The following is a 16,245-nucleotide window of genomic DNA, read 5'->3' on the forward strand; positions in this document are numbered from 1 at the left end:
TCACAAATTCAGTGTTCTTCAGGTCCAAAGTAGGACCACAACTTTATTTCTGACAGATACAAGCATATTGTGCAGAGCAATATGTTTGCATAGTGCCTTGCACGTCGTGAGTGCTCAATAGATATTTGTTGAATAATTTTTTTTAATGCAATAGCTTCCTGTTGATCTAAAAGACTCTGCTGGGTGTGGCCTCTGCATACTTCTTCCCCTTGTTCTCTGTACTCTAAGCCTTGGTCCTCAATTCCTGGAAGTTCCATGCTCGCTTTTGCCACAAGATCTTTGCTCAGACTGTTCCCTCTCCTTGCCTAGCTAACTCCATCCTCAGACCTTGACTCAAGGATCACTTCCTGTCTTATAACCACCTTTCTTCACTGTACTTATCTCCATATTTACTTATGTCTTTAATTAATTCCTGTCTTACCCTGGGACTCTAAGTTCAATGACTATGTGTACTCACCACTGGATCCCCAGCACCTAATACAGGGCCTGGCACTTAGGTGCCAAATAACGTTTTGTTGAATGAATGAATACATGAATAAATGAATGAATGTGTCTGTAATAATATGCAGTATAGGTAATTTATCTACAAGTTATCACCACCAGTTTTGATTAAAAAACTTTCTGCCATCAGTTTTTACTCCTCTTTACACATTTCTTTATTAATTTAAAAAGGCATTTGTCTAGTAAGAACTTTCCTAAGCATGATTTCTATAGTATCACTATACAATAGAAATTTGTGAGCTACAAATGAAACTTTAAATATACTAACAGCCACATTATAAAAAGTAAAAAGAAATTAATCTTAATATTTTATTTAACCCAATATATCTAAAACATTATCATTTCAACATGTAATCAATATAAAAATTATTAGAGATATTTTACATTCGTTTCTTCATACTAAGTCTTCAAAATTTGGTGGGCATTTTAGTTTGATCGTATCTCAATTTGAACTAGCTATGTTTCAAGTGCTCAATGGCCAGTGGATACTGTAAGAGACAGTGTAGTTCTATAGGTTTCGCTTTCACAAGAATCTGACATTCCTCAGCACCTATAATTAGTGTCAGGAAAATTTCCTCAAGTCTAAACCTTCATCCAGAAGGGTCTAACTGTTCCAGTATAAGAGATGATTTAAACTAGATACTAGAGTGAGCCCCAACTCCTTCAGGATTTGGAATTTGGAAAGTTGTCTCTGGGAACAATTTTAACTAGTATGTATTTTTTGCCATCCTATAACATCCTTTTATCTCATATTTAAATAGATACTTTGCTCCTCCTGAAGGTAGGGGCCACCTCCTTTGCAAACCCTTCTATTTCTCCTCCTTCGAGGCCAGTTTATAATTCTCCACATTTTTAGGTACTTCAGGGCAAATCTGTCCGTTCCTAGCCTGCCTGGGAAAGCTTAGGGGATGTCCATCCAAGCCACCCAGGTCCAGCATAACTCTCAGCGCTTTCCTTATGCCTGCTTGGGCTTCTGGAGAAGGCACCCTGGGGAACAGCGCAAGCCAGGGATTAGGGCCACATTGAACTGGATCTGGATTGCTCCCTCGGCTCAGAAGGTGACTCTCTCGCCGCCAGCACTATATGCACGCAATGGTTTTTCGATGCTTTTACCTCACCAAACGGCCAGCGGCCACAACGATGAACGGCTCTTGGGGTGCACCACCTGCCCTTGGCCAAAGGGAAAGAGGCGGGACATCCGCCCGGTCCGGGCCACTTCCGGAAGTGACGTAGGAGTGTCAACATGCAAGATGGCGGCCCATCACCGGCAGAACACGGCAGGGCGGAGGAAAGTGCAGGTATAGGAGCCCGGCTCCTCGACCTCCCGGACGCGGCTGGCAGCCTGGGGCCCACCTCCAGCGAGCAGATGCCTCGGGCCGCGGTCGGCCGGGGTAGCGGCTTGGGGCGAGCGGGACGGAGCGCAGCCGGCTGCGAGGGGTGGGGCCGTGGCGCTAACGGCTTGAGGAAGGGGCCGGGGGGCGGCCGGTTGCGCCCGCCTGGGCCCAGTCCTGGGACCCTTGGGTGCGCGGTTCGGAGCCCAGGGTTGCCAGTCGCCTGCTCTCTCGTAGGCTTGGGCTTGCGCGGTCGGGATGGGCTCGTTCCCCGCCCACCTGCCTCCCCCTTCCCCTGCCTTTCTCCGCAGCACTCTGCCCTAGCCGCATCTGAGCGGAGGTCTCCGGGCGCTTCCCCGGCGGGCGGGCGGCGGAGGAGTGGGCCTGTGCGGGGGCGTGGCGGGGTGGCGGAGCGCGGGCCGCCCTGCGGAGGATTCTGCACGTGGGAGCCTCCTGCCTTCTTTTATGCGGGAGCTTTCTCTACCGTGAGGTGGAAAAGACATGGGTCTGTGCTGGTTTTAGTGGGGAAATTATAGCTTTTATTGTTTTGGAATTTAATTTCGTTTTCACCGTTTCTTATCTGCATCTTTGAATCTTTCTTTCCAGTTTCTATAATTAATTATCCAAGGGTAAAGAGTTATCTAACCCTTCTGTGTGTGCTTTATGCCTTCGTGAATCCACTATTGTTTTGGGTACGTTTAAGAGTTATTGCTATTTATTATTATTTTCAGCGATGCAAGGAGTAAAAGCCCTATTACAGGTGTTTGCCTGCAGGTATGTTGTATGTAGTAGTGACAGTATGGTGCACTTATTCGTTAAGCATTTACTGAGCACTTAGTTGGGGCCCAAAAATGTGCAAAGAATTGAGAGAATATAGGAATAAGTAACACCCAGGCTTCCTTTATAAAACACAGCGTTATATGTAGGTCTGCAGGTTGAAATCAGTGACTGTTTGATAGGTAGTCAGGACAAAGGGTTTCTTCAGTAAGATAACCCCAGCAAATGGCTGTAGGCCATAAAGTCTTCTGGGCAATTCACTTCTTTGATTTATTGATCTCATTGTTGAGTATAGTGTCCTGCGCACTCAATAGATGTTTATTAAATTGAGTGAAATTAATAAGAATCTAAAAATAGCTTACCCTGTTAGGTGATTTTTAAGTGCATCAGTGACAGGATTTAAGTAACCCCGGCATCTAAGACAGGTGGTGAGTATGTCTGCTCCTGACTAAAATGTAACTCAAAATTGTAGCTTAATTGTATACTAGACACTAGAGTGGTACACTCCTTAGAGTAGTAAGGAGAGTTAATCAGATCTCTGGGTTTCTTGCATTTAGACTTAAAAAGCAATATTAAAGTAGAGGATTGGGAAAATGTAAATTAACTGCGGTGTGTGTGGAAAAACTAAGTATTTTAATAAGCTGAATGTGAGCCATCGCATGTAGACTGAGGGAGATGATAATTCCACTCTTTGATGGTTACAGTACAAAACTAGAGTATGCGGTTCAGCTTAGCACCTTGTTCTTAATAGATACAGCAATCAGTTTGGTGAAGTGACTTGAAACTGTTTCCTATGAAGAGCACTCAAAAGAACTAAGATTAGCCTGCTGAAGAGAAGATTCAGTGACTCTTGTTAGCTGCTTTCAGAATTTGTTCCCAAGGTATAGAACCAATGTGAGAAGCCCCAGAGAGTGATTTTATCTCAACATGAGGGAGAACTTTTGTTTACGGGAGTGTTTTTTAAACTAGTGCATGTTCATTGCAACAAACTTACTAACAATACAAAAGTATAAATGATAATTGTCCTACACTCTTCAAAGAAAGCTTCTGTGGACAGTGTGATATATAATCCTAGACCAGGGTTTTTCATCCTGAGCACTACTGACATTTTGGGCCAGATAATTTTTTATTGTGTGGGGGCTGTCTTATGCATTGTAGGTTGTTTTGCATCCTCCTGGCTTCTACCTGCTAGATGTTAGCACCTTCCCAGTTGTGACAACCAAAAATGACTCTAAACATTTTCAGATGTTCCCTGGAGGGCAAAATTGCCGCTGATTGAAAACCAGTGTTGTATACGTCTTCGTGCATGTGTACCTGACTTATGATGTTTTTTACAGTAAATGGAGTAATAATCACTATTTTGTGTCTTGCTGTTTGTCACAATTTTAAATACGCATTCACTTTGACCCAGCAGTTCCTCCACTAAAGAATTGTTTTACAAAAGTACGTATGCATTTATCTTTCTCTAGTTATGCAAGGGTGTTGATTATAGAAATGCTATCTTTGTGAAAAACAAAAAATCTAAATGTCCATTAGTAGTCAACTGGCAGATAAGTTAGGTATATTCATGTAGTGGGTTAATTTGCAGTTGTTAAGAAGATGAGCTAGATCTGTAATATTAAAAAGGAAAAGTGTCTGGAAGTCAGAAAAGCAAGTCACCGTTGCATGGTCCATTTCCACAAAGGAAATAATGCATTCTAAAAGTCTGCAAGTATATTAACAGTGATTATCTCTAGGGTATTAGATTATGTGATTATAGGTAAAGCAGGAAAGGGGATATCTTTTACTTTAAAATATATGAATTTTTATATTTTGGAACTTGTTACATGTTTTGCTCTTATAAAAAAAAATCTTTCCATTTTGGAAGAAGTATATACAGCTACATAAATATATTTTGCCTCTTGGCTGTGTCTTGTACCGAGAGTCAGTAGCCCTGAGCTCCATTACCAAATCGTAGGCCAAAAAGAACCCTTGAGACTTATAATATTGATAAGTAACCATGGAGAGTGGTCCAAACATACTGCTTATTAATTATAGACATAATGAAGAATAAGCACATGTCCTACCATCTTCAGCTTCTAAGGAGACTGGAGGTGAGTATGAGAGGGAGGGGTGGATTTGTGATTTTCAGAAACGTGAGCAAACAATCAAATATGTGAATTCAGATATATAAAGCAGCTTTTTTTCTGGTAATCAAGATATCAAAGTGAGTCTTTTCCCTTCCTGGCTATCCAGGGACACTAAGGTGTTATGAGTTTCCGGCAACCTGTGTCTATTGGTTGGCTCTCTCTGTCTCCATCTTTCCTTCAACTATGGCCTCTTTGCTCACTTGCTTCAGAATTCTTGGGGTGAGGTTGGACAGAAGTCACTAGTAATCCTGGTTTAGGAGCAACAACCATGCCTCTAGTACTCAGTGATGGTTCAAGAATATAAATACTTGGCCTTCCATAACAGGAGGATTTCTTTGGTTGGAAGTGACCCAAAATCCAACTTAAACAGGCTCACATAATGAAAGACATGTATTAACTCCTGTAAATGACAACTGAAGAAGTGGTGCTAGTTTCATGCAAATTTTGAACCAGTGGGCTCCCTGTGACTCTCTACCCTCAGAAGTCATGTGAAGTCAGCTTTACCATTGGGCTGCCTACAAGTTGTCCTCTGCTGTTTCCAAACTCCCAGCTCTAGGCTTTCCCTCTTGGTGGCATGGTGGCTGCACCTATCCCAGACCTCATGTCCTTTCACCACACTATCCGAGGGAACAGAGAATCTCTTAAGTAGCCCTTACACCATTTCTCGTAGGATTTGCTTGCCTTGAGGAAAGTATTGGGAGCAGAAGTGGGGAGTGGTAATCAATGTAATTTTTACTCCTGATTCTGAATCCGAATTCTGGGTTGGTTGTTTAATCTTTGAGACTTTTTTAAGGAAGCAGAGTGATGCCAAATCCTTGCTTCTAAAGGAATTACCCTTACAAATTAGCTTTATGTCCACAGTGAGTTACTTTTATGTAGGATGGGTAATAAAAAATTCAGTGCCAATGTGACATCTGTTAGAATAGGTCAGCAAACATTTCTCTAAAGAGACAGATAGTAAATATTTTAGTCTTTGTAAGCCATTCTACTGTGTCATAACCACTCAACTCTGCCATTATAACATGAAACCAGCCATAGACAATACCTAAATGAATAGGTGTGGCTGTGTTCCAATAAAAATTTGTTTACAAAAACAGGCGTTGGCCTGGATTTGGCCCGCGGGTGTTTTTTTACTAACCCCTGACTAGAAGGTGTTCTATTTTTATTTGCAGGACTGCTTTTTAGAATACTTTTTAAAATCAACACTCTTGAAATGTAGGTATGAGCAGAAAGTCGTAGTCCACAATATTGAACAGGAAAAACAGAATAGGTGAAACTAATGTATGGTGAAAACAGATCTAGATTGCTTGGGGGTGGGGTGTAGAGATTGGGAAGAGAATGAGGCAACTTTCTAGGGTGATGATAATGTTCTATATATCTTGGTAGGGGTTTGTATTACACAGGTATATTCACTTGTCAGAAGTATCGATGTACACTTAAGATTTGTATATTTCACCGTATGTAAATTTTACCTTAAAGAGGAGCCATAAAAAAATAATGAACTCTAGTTAATGATATACAGCTGAAGTATTTAGAGGAAAGTGTTAAAGATGAGGTGCAACTTATTTTGAAAGGCATTGAAAAATAACATGGATCAAATGGTCAGATGCGTATGAGAGAAAGCAAATATAGAAAATGTTAATTGTAGAATATATGCGGTGGGTATATGGACATTTGCTGTGTAATTCTTTAAACTTTTGTGTTTGAAATTTTTCATAATAAAATGATGGGGAAAAAGAAGCTTTAAAGGTTAAAAAAAATGGTTAGATAGTGATAAGCAGCAGAAGAGGGGGAAGTGAAATTTTAGTTGTGGTAGCCAGAGAAGGGCTTGCTGAGAAGCTGACTTTTGAGTAAAGATCTGAAGGAAATGAGGAAATGAGATTGCCTTCTGGGCAAAGAGTATTCCTGTGAGAATATCAAATGCAGAGGGGTCCTGAGCTGGGAATATACATAGCCTATGTCTGGAACAATCAAGATGCCTTTGTGGCTGGCATGGAGGAGTGAGGGAAGGAGGAGCAGGAGATGAAATCAGAGAGGTAGCTGCAGGCCACATCATGTGGAGCACTATAGGTCGTAGTAAGGGCTTTGGCTTTTACTCTTGAGTGAGATAGGAAGCACTTGGTGGATTTTGAGGAGAGCGATATCATGATATACATGTGTTTTAACAGGATCAGCCTGGTTGCTGTATTCAGAACAGACTGCGGGTGAGCAAGGGCAGAGCAGGGAGACCAGTAGCTATTTAAAAAATCCAGATACTATGTGATGGTGGCTCCACCCAGGATGGTGAGAAGTGGTTGAATTCTGGGTAAGACTTGCAGACAGGATGTGAGATGAGAGAAAGAAAAGTAAGGATGGCACCAAGTTTTTGGCCCTGAGCAACTGGAAGAGTGGAGTTGCCATTACCTCCATTAGTGAGGAAGACTACAGGAAAAGCTAGTTTGGAGAGGCCTTTCAGGAGCTCCATTTAGGGCATGCCGTGATTAAGATGGCTGTTAGACGTCCAAGTGGAGATGAGTTAATGCACACCTGGGGGGACCTGGGGGAATAGCCCAGAATGTCCCCTTTATGAACCTGAAATGCTTTTAAGTCTTTCTCCTTTTCTTAAAAATATTGTGAATTGTGGGGCTGGCACAGTGGTGTAGTGGTTGGGTTCACGTGCTCCACTTCAGCACCTGGGGTTTGGGGGTTCGGATCCCAGGTGCAGACCTACACACTGCTCATCAAGCCATGCTGTGGTGGCATCCCACATACAAAATAAAGGAAGATTGGCACAGATGTTAGCTCAGTGTCAATCTTCCTCACCAAAAAAAAAATTGTGAATTTTGTACTTATTCCATAATATAGCCATACTGTTTTTATATTAAAAATTGTTTAGTTCCTGTGCTAGGTTGAATGCTCCCTGCAAAGGCCCTCTCCCCAAATGCCCATGCCCTAATCCCTGAAACTTATAAATATGTTATGTTACATGATAAAAAAGACTTTGCAGATATAATTAAGGTTACAGACCTTAAAATAGGGAGATTATCCTGGATTATCCCAGTGGACCCAATCTAATCATATGAGCCCTTAAAAGCAGAGAATTTTCTCTGGCTGGAGGTAGAGTTAGAGAGATTTGAGGTGTGAGAGGGTCCCTCCCTTGCAGGAGAGGACCACATAGAAATCATGAGAAGGAATGCATGCAGCCTCTAGGAGCAAGGATGGACCCTTGACTGAAAGCCAGCAAGGAAACAGGGCTCTCAGGCCTACAACCAGAAAGAGCTGAATTCCACCAACAACCTGAATGAGTTTGGAAGCAGACTTTCCCAGAGCCTCCAGGAAGAAGTGCAGACCTACCAATTCTTGTTGATTTTGGCTTTGTGAACAACCAGAGGCAGAGGACCTACTCAAGCACAGCCTGGACTTTTTGACCTTCAGAACTGTGAAATAATAAATGGGAGTTGTTTTAAGATGCTAAATTTGTGGTAATTTATTATGGCAGCAATAGAAAACTAATCTGATTATTTTAAAATAAAATAGTAATCAAAGATGTTTTTCTCCTGGTTGCTTCCACCCTCTGGCACATTACCAATAACTCTTGGGGTATTTAAGCTTGAAATGCAGAGACAGATCACATGAAGTTCAGTGGATCATCCGCACTATCTGATTTCTTTGTTTTGGGTCCCAAATAATTGCTGGAGAAATTAAACAGTGCTTACTGAGCCAGCTACAAATACTTATAATATAACAACTGGATACTTGCTTCTGGGGACTACCCTATTATTTTTCTCCCTGTGAGTCCCTTTAATTGGCTCTTCCAAAATGCATACCTCCCGCTGAAGGCCTGGCTTCCCATCCCTTGCACAGCTCTTAGAAGACCCTCTCCTCCTCCCTTTTTTTTTTAAAGCAAACCAGGAAGGTCAGATATGAGTCCTCATCTTCTCTGCCTTTGCGTGTATTTTTGACTCTGTCTAAATGAAGCTTTACCAGGCCTTTTCACTCGTTTATTGCTTCTATCTCCAGCACCTTCTGCTTTTCTCTTTTACTTGCATCTCTTCTACCTGGAAACTTGCCTGTATCTTGGAAGGAACGCTTCACTCACCTTGCTGTCACTTCTAGTTATGCTCTCTCCCCCACTAGAATGAAAGCTCCAGGAGGACTTTTGTGCACACCACTGTAATCTCGGTGTTTAGAATAGAGCCTGGCGACTGGTGGCTGCTTAATCAATATTTGTGAAAGAATTGAATCCTGTTTTCCTTCTATCTTTCTAAAACTAAATTTTTTTTTCTTTAACAACAAGTTTTTAATGTAATACATCCTGGAACATATCAGTGTATATAGTTCATTCTGTAATGACCATATAGAATGGAGGTACCATAATTCATCTAGCCATTTCCTTATTGAAGATATTGTTTCTATTTTTCCATTGTACTAAAGTTTACTAAAACAATTAATAGCAGTTATAAAATAGTCAAGTAAGTCTTAAAAATAAACAAAAGGGCAAAGATAGATAATATAGAATGCATAAAAAATGAAGGGTCACTTTGAAAGTTCCAACATCTGATTGATGGAAATTTAAGGAGGAGCAAAGAAAACAAAGATGGTTATTAATGAATTGATACAAGAAAATTTCCCAGAGCTAAAGTGCCACAAGTTTCTAAATTGAAAGGGCTTTCTAAATGCATAGCAAAATTAATGATGAAAGGACCGGTTCAAGGAATGTTATAACAGCAAGAAAAAAGAGAGGATCCTAAAAGTTTAAGGGAGGGGGTTGATGCAGGGGAGATTGAAAACAGGATCACTTGAAAGTTGAGTAAAACAGAATGGCATTGAATTCAGTGGCAACACTGGATGCTGGAGGAAGTTAGAGCAGTGCCTTCAAAAGCTGATGGAATATTTTCTACATGGACTTTTTTATCCTGCTGAATCAAGCATAAAGGTAAAGACTTTTTCAGGCGTACAAGGACCAAGTCACCTCCCTTGTACCTTTTCCTCTGTTAGTTTCTTAAGGTCCTGGGAATGTACTTCAGCAAAACTGGGGAGTGAAGAAAGAACGAAGGAGACATGGGAATTCAGGAAACAATGGCTCTAACCCAGAAAAGAGTAAAGGGAAGCACCTAAGGTGACAACTGTGCCAGCAGACCTAGAGGGCAGCCAGCTCAGATTGGAGTGAGAAGATGGAGGATTGTGAGGGCAAGCTTTCTTGCTAGAACATCTAATATGGTGCAGCAATTAAAGAAAATTGGAAGTTAAGGTAGAGGAAACCGTTGAAGAAGGCAAGAAAGATTAGAACTCTAGGGAAAATAAAAAGCTCTCTGAAGAAGGAAATGTATTCTTAATATAGTAGTTGACTAGTCAGTAGACAACAAAGTCACAGCAGTGTAGCACTGATTATTGATTCAACCAAAAATAGTGATTGATATAACCAAAAATAGTGATATATCTATCTGTATCAAAAGAGTAGAGGGAAGAGATGTTAAGGGTAGTTTCAGAGCTACATCCTAGTCTACCATAGCATAAGTAAATAGGTAATGTCTAAAGTGAGCCAAAAGTTTGTAGAATAAGCACGATATGTAGAGAAATGCAGTAACTATCGAGAAGAAACAACCAAGAGTTGAAATTAGTTACCCCTAAAGATTAAGACTGGGTATGGGGAGTCTTACCCAGATGATAGGGAGATGGTTTTTCATTTCAGTCTTTTAGTACTATTTGATTTTCTGAACACAGGCAAGAATACTTGGATAAAAGTCAAATTATGAATTCAAAAAACTAATATATGCCCATTGTAAAACATTGATACCATATAAAAAAGGGATGAGTGAGTGAAAATCACCCTAATTTCATCACTCAGGAATAACTAGTGGTAATTTTATGTATGTATATCCTTCCAAACTTGTATATTTATTTTTAAATATATATTTAATATTATTTAAATGTTATTTAAAAAAAACATTTTTATAATAATTATTGTACCCAGCTGTATTGGACTGTGCATATTTCTCCTAAAAAAATATATCATGACTGGGCCGGCCCCGTGGCTTAGCAGTTAAGTGCGCACGCTCCACTACTGGCCGCCTGGGTTCGGATCCTGCGCGCGCACCGATGCACTGCTTGTCTGGCCATGCTGAGGCGGCGTCCCACGTACAGCAACTAGAAGGACGTGCATCTATGATATACAACTATCTACTGGGGCTTTGGGGAGAAAAAGGGAAAAAAAAGGAGGAGGATTGGCAATAGATGTTGCTCAGGGCCGGTCTTCCTCAGCAAAAAAGAGGAGGATTGGCATGGATGTTAGCTCAGGGCTGATCTTCCTCACACACACACACACACACACACACACACACACACACACACAAAATATATATATATATATATATATATCATGGCTTTCTTCCTGTGTCAGTCTAGCTCTACATCAACATTTTTAATGATTAAATAGTATTCTCTTTTATAGACATGTGTGCTGAAATTTATCCATGTAGGATAGTTCTAATTCTTTGCTGTTTTTAATTACACATCTGTAGTAGATACCCTTGAAGAGGCTGGCCCAGACTTGTTTTGCTAGGAATTTCCGCCTGGAACAAGGACCTGACAATCACGTTGTTATTCTCTGACCCTTTCCCACTGACTGGACCAATCAGTAGTCTCCCAGAAATTTGGAAATTAAGGTTCAGATATGCTACATAGTCTCTGTTAAAGGAAATGTCCTGAGAGAAGCAGATGAGGGGCCTTGAAGCCCCAGAGAAAGAGAGATTGAGAGAGACTGAAGCTGACATTGAAACCAACTTGGTTCCTGAGGGCTTTCCAATATCTGATTCATGCAGCAAGTATTTATTAGATATCTTTTATATGGCAGACACTATAATGAGGATACAGTTGTGGGAGGAACAAGACAGACAAGTACCTTGCCCTCTTGGAGCCTTTATTCTAATGGTGAAGATATAACAAAGATAAATATGGAGTATGGTGAGAACTGTGAAAGAAATAAGTAGGGTTGGTGATAGGGGAAGGGGATGAGGGAAGGCCTTTCAGAAGGGGTGGCCTTTCTGCGAAGGTGAGGGTGAGCCAGACAAGATAAAAGCTGGGGGAAGAGTATGCCTGTGGGCATTGGAGAGGTGGAAGTCTTCTTGGCACAGAGAACAGTAAATGAATGCCCTGGGATGGGAAAGGGCTTGACGTGTTTGAGGAACAGAAAGGAGTTTGGTGTGACTTTCATGAAAGAAGCTGGGGGAAGTTAGAGGTGAATGTGAAGATGCAGGGTAGAACCAAAGCATGTGAGGAAATGCAGTGGAAAGCCTTTGGAACGCTTCAGCAGAGAAGTGCCGTGATTTTATTTTAAAATGTCTCTTGTGAGTCATGACTGTATTTCCTGCCCTTGGGCTCTGTTAGATATCCTTGTATGCTTATGTTAAATTCTCCCTTTTTTAAAAAACTTAATTTAAGCTGGTTTGAGTAGCTTTCAGTTACAGTTGCTTGTACCCAAAAGACTGGGTGAAGACAACATCCTTGTTGTCTTTCTATATACAACCCTGGCCCTCTTCACGTCTTTGATTATTTATGTGTTTGTTGGCCATTTTCTTTTTAAAAAATTACTTCTTTATTCTTCTTTCTGTTCAAGAGTTTGACTTTTTCTTATTGTTTTGTAAGGAATCTAGCTATATTGAGATAAATTCACGTAAGTTCACCCGTTAAAATGTACAATTCAGTGATTCTTTTAGCATATTCACAAAGTTGTGCATTGATCACCTAGTTCCAGAATATTTTCATTACCCCCAAAAGAAACTCTCTACACATTAGTAGTTACTCCTCAATCTCTACTCCTCTAAGCCCCTGGCGACCACTAATCTACTTTCTATCTCTGGATTTACCTATTCAGGACATTTCATATAAGTAGAATCATAAAATATGTGGCCTTTTGTAACTGGCCTCTTTCATTTAGCATAATGTTTTCAGGATTCATCGGTGTTGTAGCATGTATCAGTACTTTACTCCTTTTTGTGGCTGAATAATATTCCATTGTATGGATATATCACATGTTGTTTATCCTTATGTCAGTTGATGGACATTTGAGTTTTCACTTTTTGGCTATTGTGAATAATGCTGCTATGAACACTTCTGTACATACAAATGGTTTTGATTTGTATTTGGTCAGATCAGTGTTGTTCTTTTCCTTTGTAAAGATTGCTGTCTTGTTGTGTTAGCAGTGCCTTCTTTATGTAGAGTATGTAAATATTCACCTGTCTTTTTAAAAGTATTTTTATGGTTAAATTAGTAAATTTCAATCTTTAATCCTTATGAAAATTCATTTTGGTTTAAGATTTGGAGAAAGAATATAATTTTCCCCAATAGAATCACCAAATGCTCCTAGATAATTATTAAATAATTTATCATGCCCTTATTGATTTGAAACACTTTATATCAAAATAGAAAATTCATAATAGGAAAGTATGTTTCCAAATTTTGTTTTATTCAGTTGATCCTTTTATATATTCCTATTGTGGTACTCCATTGCAATTCTGGTGGCGTTATAATACCTTTAAAGTGCTTTAAAGAATATCCTTCCAATTACCTTCATTTTAAAAAATGACTTAGTATTCTACCCCCATCCCCTAAAATCATTGTACTATTCATTTGTCTGCTTCTAGAAAGAAAACCAATGGGATTCTGACCAAAGTTGGGTTAAATTCACAGATTTAGACAAGAATTGTCAATTTTGAATCTTCTGTGCTACAGTATGGTGTGTCTCCTTTATCCAGGTTTTTCTTCTTAAGTACTTTGTCCTGTCGGTTGCATATCTTCCTTGCAAAATGTATTTTTAGGTGTTTATTCTTGTTGCTATTCTAAATGGGTTACCTCGCCCCCATTATATTCTTAACTGGTTATTTCCTTAAGTTAGGCAAGTTTTGCTTTTGGCTGCCAGCCAGCTTGTTGACTTTTTCTTAATTGTAATTACTTTTGATTGATTCTCTTGGGTTTTCACATGGAGCAGACAGAGATTACCAGGAGTAACAAAGTAAGGGAAAGTGTTCTGAAGGGAAAGTTTAGGGTGTTATAGGAACTCAAAACCTCATTTTGCTTGGCAGGTCAGAGAAGGCCTTTTTGAGGTCTGCAAAAATCTAAAGACTGCAGTAGGAATTAGCCAGACAGAGTGGGAGGAAGAGCTTCCAAACATAAGGGACCGGCGTGTGTGATGGTCTGGAGGCCCAGTGAGCAGAGTGAGCAAAGATGAGTGGCAGGTGAGGCGAATGAGGCACCGTTTGAGGCCATGTTAAGGAATTCAGATCAAATCATGAGTCTAGTAGAGTTAGGCAACCAGAGTGATTTTTGAGCAGGGGTCAGACATACTCCAGTTTATACTTTTAAAAGATTACTCCAGCTGCTTTGTGGAAAATGGATTCAAGACAGACAAGAGTGGGAGAGGAGTCCAGTTAGAAAGCAGTTGTAGTAGTTTAGCATCAAATTTGCTTGGGTGAGGCTATCATTAATGTCATTCTTCTCTTCTTCTCAGCCCTTCAGTCTCCATAGAGTAAAGTAAAATTTTTATTGGATTGAAAAATAAGTTTTATGTTGGAAAACGTGGGATTTTAAATTCCAGATTGGCCACTAGTAGGCTACATTTTATTATTGCGTGTTTGTTAGCTTCATAAAAAGCAAATCTTGACATTTTTATCAGGTTTCCTATGTTATTCGAGATGAAGTGGAAAAGTACAATCGAAATGGAGTCAATGCCCTGCAGCTGGATCCAGCACTAAATAGACTCTTCACTGCCGGTCGAGACTCCATCATAAGAATATGGAGTGTCAATCAGCACAAGGTAACGCAGGGATTGAGTTGACATTTTAAATCTATACTCAGTAAATTTTGGTCTATCGAACATGACACCTTTCACAGTTTCAGATATAATCTCTTTGAGAACTGAATTATTTGGTACACTCTATAAAGACGTTGCAATCAGAATTCTGTAAGCCTTTGAGAAAAACACCCCTAGGGGAGTTTTAGAAGCGTTTTAGCTGTGGCAGGGACTCCATAAACAAGGTTTGTGATAAGGTTTTGTGTCTCTGCTACAAAGGAGCACAGAGATGTGTCTGGTAGGGGGATTACTTTCAACAATTTATTTTTATGCTTTAAATAGGTTCCCAAAAAGCTTCTTGGCAACCCTTTTCAGTGCTACTAAAAAAAGGTTGAATATGCTTTTACATTTATAATTAATCTTGAACAAATATTTGATTTCTTCATTTAAAAGTGATTAGGCTGCCCACAAAACCCATAGGGCCTTATTAGATAATATATTATTAAGATTGGTATAAAAATCTGAAGACAATATGCTCCCCCCTTCTTCAGGAATTGAAAGTCTGCTTTCTTAAATAGGAAACAGAATTTAAATATATGTAAAGATAAGTCCCCAGTCAAATGGAAGGGAACTCTTTATGTATTTGTTTGAATGCCTGTATTGTGAATGGCATAGAAAGGAAGATTCAGGGAAGGAAAGGGAGCATTTATTGAGCTCCTACCCATGTATTGGACACTCAGCACTTTCATATTCAATATGGTCTTAATTCTCACAATAATCTTTTAAGGTAACTGTTATGATCCATTTTCATAGATGGGAAAACAGACTCAGAAAAATCCATGGTTAATTAGCTAGTAAGTGACAGAGAATTAGAGCCCAATCTAACTTCAAAACCCTGGTGCTAGACCTTGGAGTTTGTTTAAAAGTCTGTGTCTTGGGCCGGCTCCGTGGCTTAGCGGTTAAGTGCCCGCGCTCTGATGCTGGCGGCCCGGGTTCGGATCCCGGGCGCGCCCCAAGGCACCACTTCTCCGTCCAGCGCGAGGCCGAGTCCCACGTACAGCAACTAGAAGGATGTGAACCTATGACATACAACTATCTGCTGGGGCTTTGGGGGGAAAAAAATGAATAAATAAAATCTTTAAAAAAAAAAAAAAAAGTCTGTGTCTTGGGCCGGCCCCGTGGCTTAGTGCACACGCTCCGCTACTGGCGGCCCGGGTTCGGATCCCGGGCGTGCACCGGTGCACCACTTCTCCGGCCGTGCTGAGGCCGTGTCCCACATACAGCAAGTAGCAGGATGTACAGCTATGACATACAACTATCTGCTGGGGCTTTGGGGCAAAAAAGGAGGAGGATTGGCAATAGATGTTAGCTGAGAGCCGGTCTTCCTCAGCAAAAAGAGGAGGATTAGCATGGATGTTAGCTCAGGGCTGATCTTCCTCACAAAAAAAAAAAAAAAAAAAAGTCTTTGTGTTTTTACCAAGCTCTACAAGTCTGATATTTCATCCAAAAAAGAACCACTACTTTGCACAGTTGCTGGGTGATGTTTCTTTAAATGGACTTTGGTCCAGTGGGCTTTGGATTCTATAACCAGTAAACAGTGGTGGCCCAATATCAAAAAACATGGAAAGTAAGAAAACTGTGGCTTTGAAATGCTTTTTGGAACTTATATTTGAATTGGAATGTCACCTTTCTGGGAATTTACAGTATTTCAAACAAATGAAGGAAAATACTCTTTAAGAAC

The 16,245-nt window shown here is 40.3% G+C and overlaps 1 protein-coding gene across 3 annotated transcripts in view; it reads left to right on the top strand.

Moving 5' to 3' along the window:
* Positions 1-1,729: 1,729 nt before the first annotated feature.
* Positions 1,730-16,245, top strand: part of WDR48 (WD repeat domain 48) — a 46,295-nt gene continuing 31,779 nt past the window's right edge. For 2 of the 3 annotated variants that reach the window (XM_087430748.1, XM_087430747.1), the window contains exon 1: positions 14,388-14,528. Coding sequence is in view for 1 of the 3 variants with exons in the window: in XM_087430746.1 (XP_087286872.1) it covers positions 1,752-1,799; positions 14,388-14,528 (189 nt within the window). In the remaining 2 variants the exon portion in view is untranslated. Of the gene's footprint in view, positions 1,800-14,387; positions 14,529-16,245 lie in introns of those variants that run through there. The other variant, XM_087430746.1, reaches the window with a different exon arrangement.

This window comes from Ceratotherium simum, chromosome 5 (genome assembly GCF_057802395.1).
Source record: "Ceratotherium simum simum isolate JZ-2026a chromosome 5, ASM5780239v1, whole genome shotgun sequence".
NCBI lineage: Eukaryota > Metazoa > Chordata > Mammalia > Perissodactyla > Rhinocerotidae > Ceratotherium > Ceratotherium simum.